Below are 6,310 nucleotides of genomic sequence, written 5' to 3'. Positions count from 1 at the left end.
CTCTCTCTCTCTCTCTCTCTCTCTCTCTCTCTCTCTCCAATCCTGGCTGGCAAAGAATTCCATTGAACTCATGGAGATCTGCCTACCTCTCTGACTCATGTATACAGGGAATAAAGAACCTTGCTAATGCACCTGGCTTTAAAATATAAAATTAATTAATTAAATCATGTTTCATAGGTTAGATCTTAACTATTGGTTTGGAAAAACAAGAGGTCCACAAATATTAACTATCTATGAGCTTAGAGTCTAAAATACACATTATCAGAGTACAAATAACTTGTATTTTCAATTCCTTACTTTCCTACCATTATTTTCAGATTTGTAAGTTTATAGGTGAGAGGAAAATGTAAATGTAATACACTTGCAGAAATGATGATTCAGGAAAGTTTTTCTCACACAAATTATCTAGTGGATTGATTTAAGCAAAGCTGAGAATGAGAATTACCACAAAGAAAACTATTTTAAAATTTAAGCCACTGGTAAATATCACATTTTATTAGTATGTTCTTAGAAATCACTACAAAGATAAAACAAACCTGAAAGTATTCTGATAAGTCAAGAATCTGGCAATCGTATAAACCAAAATCAGAATTTACTCATAGAGTTGATGTGACCTTGCTAATAAAACAATGTATTTAGGTGCAGAGACACCGAAAACCTATCTAAGTTTCAGACCCAGGTGAGTTAAAAATGTTGATTCATGGAAACCTCAGAAAGATCCATGCTCACCTGTGACCTTGACCTCTGTGATGTGCTCTTCATAGAAATCACCATCTTTGAACACACAGTGGTAAGATCCATCATCATCAACAGTCACATTAAAGATCCTAAGGGTTACTTTCCCTTCTCCAATCCCATCTTTCAGGAGTTCTGTTCGTTCCACATACTTGGAGATAATTTCTCCAAACATGTCTTTACCATCTCTGTACAGGTGCACAGGCTCTGTATAGAAGTTCCGGAACCAGCGAATCTCCATGTGCTTGGCTTGTTGTGGTGGAGACAACTGACAACTGAGTTCTAAGTTTCTACCCAATGAAGCCAAGACTGGTCCCTCCAAGCCATTCACTGTAAATGGCTCTGGGGAGGAAAATAAGAATGTAAGGTAGTAGAGATAGAACATTACTTTTATTTAAATCAGTCTCTCTCCCTGATCCCCCTATGCCTCCCCTTCCCCTTTCCCTTTCCCTTCCCCTTTCTGCTTCCTGCTTCCTGTTCCTCTTCCCCTTCTACTTCCCCTTCCCCCTTCCCTTTCCCCTTTCCCTTCCCCTCTACCTCTCTCTGCTCAACACACTATAGGAAAAACTGCCATTTATTTATAATCAATTACTTCATCCCAAAGATATCATAATGTACATTTAACTTATTTTTTATTTGATGTACTTTATAATAAGCTGTTGTCTAAATTGTTTCTTCTTTTTTCTTGTAAAGTTACACAGAGCTTTTTGAACTATGTAATTCTTACCATTGTTCATTTCTGATTAATTTTTTCATTAAATATTTATTACCTTTCTTCATTCACTATAATCTCTTGCTGTAGAATCTCCTATTATCTGTCTTCAGAATCATCAGCGAGATATAATAAACTATGACAATCTACCCCATTAAGTATACCCTAGTTAAAACATATCATTATTGTTGCTTTTGCTTTTAATAAAAGGTAGTAATACCATATTCTTTTTGGTTAGAGATTCAGAATTCTCAACTTTGACATTGTGTTCCTAAATGGAATAAAGATTGGGAGTAGAAGACATTTTATAGTTTCTTGTTTCTGTCCAGTCATACTTACTGAATGGAAAAAAAAACTAGTTGATTTTCCTAGTATTCTGACTTTCTCAAAAAGAAACTTTCTTAAATTTCAATCACTTCTGTTATTTTTTTGATCAAGATTACTGCATCAATTTAAGTTATTCTCATCTTTGAGGTTCAACATTCCCAAATGCCAATGTATAACAACAGATAAATTGAGGTTTAGGATAATAAAATTATTCTGCTTAAAAAAATAAAATATAACATACTTGATATGTACTCACTTATAAGTAGACATTGCCTATGGTACACTCCACAAACACAAAGAAGTTAAACAAGAAGGAAGGTTCAAGCTGTGATGCTTGAATCTCACTTACAAGGGAAAATGAAATAGTTATAAAAGTCTAACAGAGAGAGGGGGGAAGTGGAAAGAAATGGAAGGATTTAAGATCAGGTGTAGGCAGGGACAGGAGAGATGGCCAGATGACCATGAGAATGGATGGTAATCTGTAACTGGCAGGACTGAGGAGGTGGGAGCATCTCCAGGATAAGAAAGAAACCTGGAATAAAGGAGGCATCTAAGAATCAATAGAGGTAACCTTAGCTGTGGCTCAGAGAATTGGGGAAATAAAACCTGAAAAGGCCACCTCCAGTGGCCAGGCAAGAACCCCAGTGGAACAATAGAGAAAGCAACACATCCACAAGACTTTCAACCCAAAAATTTACCCTGTCTACAAGAAATCCAGGAATGGGGGATACAATAGAGACTAAGGGGTTAGCCATCCAATAACTTGCCCAATTTGAGACCCATCCTGTAGGCAAGCATCAATCCCTGACACTATTTATGATACTGTTATGCTTGCAGACAGGAGTCTAGCATGGCTGTTCTCTGAGAGGCTCCACCCAGCTGCTGATTCAGAGAGATGCAGAAACCCACAGCCAAATAGTAGATGGAGCTTGGGGACTCTTATGGAAGAATAGGGGTAAGTATATTGTGTCCTGAAGGGGACTGGGACTCCACAGAAAGGCCAACAGAGTCAACTAGCCTTGACCCTTGGGGCTCTCAAAGATTGAAGTACCAACCAAACAACACACATGGGCTGGACCTAGGCCTCCCCACAAATATGTAGCAGATGAGCAGCTTGGTCTTCATGTGGGTCCTGAACAACTAGAGTGAGGCTATTCCAAAAGCTGTTGCTTGTTTGGGAATATGTTCTTCTAGCTGGGCTGCCTTATGTGGTCTCTGTGGGAAAGGATAGGCCTAGTCCCACCAAGACTTGATGATTCAGGTTTGGGGAGATACCCTTCCAACTCAGGGAAGAAGGGGAGGGAGCATGAGGAAAGTATTGTGGCTGGGGGAGGGGTGTAAATGCAAGGGAAGCAGTGAGCAGGATGTAAAGTGAATAAATAAAAGTAAATAATTTCAGATGGTACATAGATAGATAGATAGATAGATAGATAGATAGATAGATAGATAGATAGATGATAGATAAAATTGGGACTTAAATGTTTATTTTAGTGGTCATGTGATAATATGAGTGTGTTTATATAATTAAAATCTTTAAAAACAAATGTCTTAGCATTGCTAAAAATTACTTTATATTTTCTTAGGAAAATAAATTCTGAAGATTTTAGCTTAGGAACCTCAAATAGATATAATATGAGGCACTTATTTTCTGTGTCTGGCTTACCTCACTCAATATAATTTTTCTACTTCCATTCATTTTCATGAACTGTGAAGTTCATGATTTCGTTTTTCACAACCAAATAAATAATATAGTATAGTACATAAGTGGTACATTTTCATTGTCAACTTATTACTTGAAGTTCACTTACATTATTTACATTTTCTAGCCATTGTGAATTCGGTAGCAATGAACACAGATAAGCAAGTATCTGTGGAGCAGGATATTAAGTCCTTAGTGCATATGTCAAGAAGTTATATAACTGGATCTTAAAGTAGAGTTATTTTTTATCTTTTTGAGGATTCTCCACATTTATTTACAGAGTGACTGTACCAGTTTGCAACTCCACCAACAGTGAAGGAGGGTTCTGTTACCCAAACATTCGCAAAAGAATTTGTTGTCCATTGTTTTCTTGATATTAGTTACTCTGAGTGGGGTAAAAGGGAATTCCAAAATTGTTCTGGTTTTTGTTTCTTTAATCACTAAGGATAATGAATATATTTAAATTTTTTCTTAGCCATTTTAATTGCTTCACTTGAGAATTCTCTGTTCAGATACATAAGCCATTTTTATTTTCCTATTTTTCTTGTCTCTTTGTTTTCTCAGGAATTTATATAACTGTACAATAATCCTCTGATAGATGAATAGCTGACCAAGAATCTCTACTACTTCATGGGCTTCCTTTTCACTCCATTGATTGGTTCCTTGTGTGTGCGGAGGCTTCCCACTACTACTGCCACTCTCCTAATTCAGTATAATACCTAACTGCACATTAACTATGTATTTTTAAACCTATAGGTCAATGTAGCCCTCAGCTCTCATTAATGAAGTTTTTGCAGAAAGTCATAACTTGCCAAAGTACATAGAAAACTGACATTGGGCTACTTAGCCAAATATATAACCTAACACATATAAATAAAAGCCAGGGTTTTATTTATATATTTATTTACATATATCTATTTATATACTTATTTATATATTTTAATCTCTGGGTAAAGGAGTCAGAAAGATTGTAAGAGCCAGAGGGACCAGGAAATCTACTGTTGAGGTTGTATCTAATAGATAAGACAAGAAAGCTACAGCTATGAAATCTCAACAGTATAACTACCTAGGCAATACTAGAACAACAACTGCACCAGCTGACATGCCAATATGGACAGGAGAAATCCCACTGGGCTCTACCCTCAGATGAAAAACTACAAGCAGTTAATGACAACTAAGAGAGGAATAACTCTTCTCCAAAGAGGAGTCCCCTTTTTGGTAATCCAATTTCAAGTAGTCAGCTTTAAAAGCACATACATATAATCAACACTAAATATATTAAATAGGTTTTATTTACATATTAATTTGTTTGTGTGTATGTGAGTGTGTGTATGTGTTATGAGTTTGCAACAATTTTAAAGAAAGAGGTCAAGAATTTGAAAGGGAAAAATGGAGGGGTACACTAGGAAGATTGGTGGGAGGAAAGAGTTAAATGGTGCAATTATATTTTAATTAAAATTTTAAAATGTACATTCATGGAATATATTTTAATTAATTAGATATTCATGATGTTAGTTTGTTGCTAGGTAACTTTAGAGTCAATGGATAGTAGTTTAGAAGTAAGCAATGTAGGATCAATATACAATTCAGTAAGACCTGTGAGCTATAGAGTATTATTCCATGAATTAACTCTATTTAAACCTAAATTTTGTTAGTAATTCTCTACTCATATTGATTTCATTGTAATAAATGTATTATACTAACTAGAGATGTTAATAGGGAAATTTTATGTATGTGAAGCAGACAAAGTTGGACTATTTGGAAACTGTGTATTTTGTGCAAAATTTTCCTATAAACCCAAAGATGGTCTGGGAAATGAAGTTTACAAAACTTTTTGATGGTAGAGGCTAAAAAGAGAAAGGATGACAAAGATAGAGAGAACATAAAGTTTGGTGGGAGAGAGGTGGGAAGGAACTAAGAGGAGGTGGGGAGAGGAAGGAATATCATCAAAATATCAAAAAAACTTTATGAAATTTTCTAAATTAAATATAAAAAAGAGAAAATGAAATATGATTGAGACCTAGGGAAACTGCCATTAACAAAATTATAAAAAGTCAGAACAAAAATCTACTACATATATCAAAAGTATTTAGCAGTTTTTTTGAATTTTGTTAAGACAAAAATACTTGGATAAGATATAAAAGGAAATTAATCTTAATATTAAGAGTTGTTTAAAAGCAAGGGAAAGAAGATCAGAAATGCAAAGGAAATAGAACATAAATATATTTCAGAGAAAATGGGAGGTTTTGAAATATAGTTGACCTTACTGATTAATTCAAATAGAAAGTGTAATAAGAGACTATTTTCTGATCTGTAGATGTCATTAATGACTTTGACACCTGTCAGGCCTACCTGACAACCTCATACATGGCAACAGTACAGAGTACTAATATCATAGTAAAACAGCAACATATAAACATGCACCAACAGATCTGTTCATAGAAATATATATATATAATTACTTTTAATATAAATGTTAGCAGTGAATTAATTTGGCTGCTGTATTTCCTTACCTTATACTAGTCCCCAATAACCACATAAACAAACCACAATTTATTTGAAATGCACCTCAATTGCTGATCAGTTAAATTATCTACCTTAACCTTCTACGCTAATCTAGCTATGTCACAAACCCATGCCATGATACTTTCATATTATTATTGATCTAGATTTTTGGATGTCAAATGTATTTTCATGATGTCTCTTTGAACCTCTTCTTCATGGTTGCAATTCCTCCATCCTCCTTGCTGATGTGACCTCTCTCTCAACCTCTCTCTCTCTCTGTCTCTCTGTCTCTCTGTCTCTCTCTCTCTCTCTCTCTCTCTCTCTCTCTCTCT

General features: G+C 35.1%; 1 protein-coding gene across 2 annotated transcripts in view; it reads right to left on the bottom strand.

Moving 5' to 3' along the window:
- Positions 1–6,310, bottom strand: part of LOC116096415 (selection and upkeep of intraepithelial T-cells protein 1-like) — a 22,843-nt gene that overhangs the window by 9,779 nt on the left and 6,754 nt on the right. For both annotated transcript variants that reach the window (XM_031378213.1, XM_031378214.1), the window contains exon 3: positions 730–1,077. In XM_031378213.1, the coding sequence (XP_031234073.1) occupies positions 730–1,077 (348 nt within the window). The remainder of the gene's footprint in view (positions 1–729; positions 1,078–6,310) is intronic.

This window comes from Mastomys coucha, unplaced genomic scaffold, assembly GCF_008632895.1.
Source record: "Mastomys coucha isolate ucsf_1 unplaced genomic scaffold, UCSF_Mcou_1 pScaffold18, whole genome shotgun sequence".
In the NCBI taxonomy this organism is placed as follows: domain Eukaryota; kingdom Metazoa; phylum Chordata; class Mammalia; order Rodentia; family Muridae; genus Mastomys; species Mastomys coucha.
The sequence above is the reverse complement of the archived record's forward strand: the minus strand, read 5'-3'. Positions and strand labels throughout refer to the sequence as shown.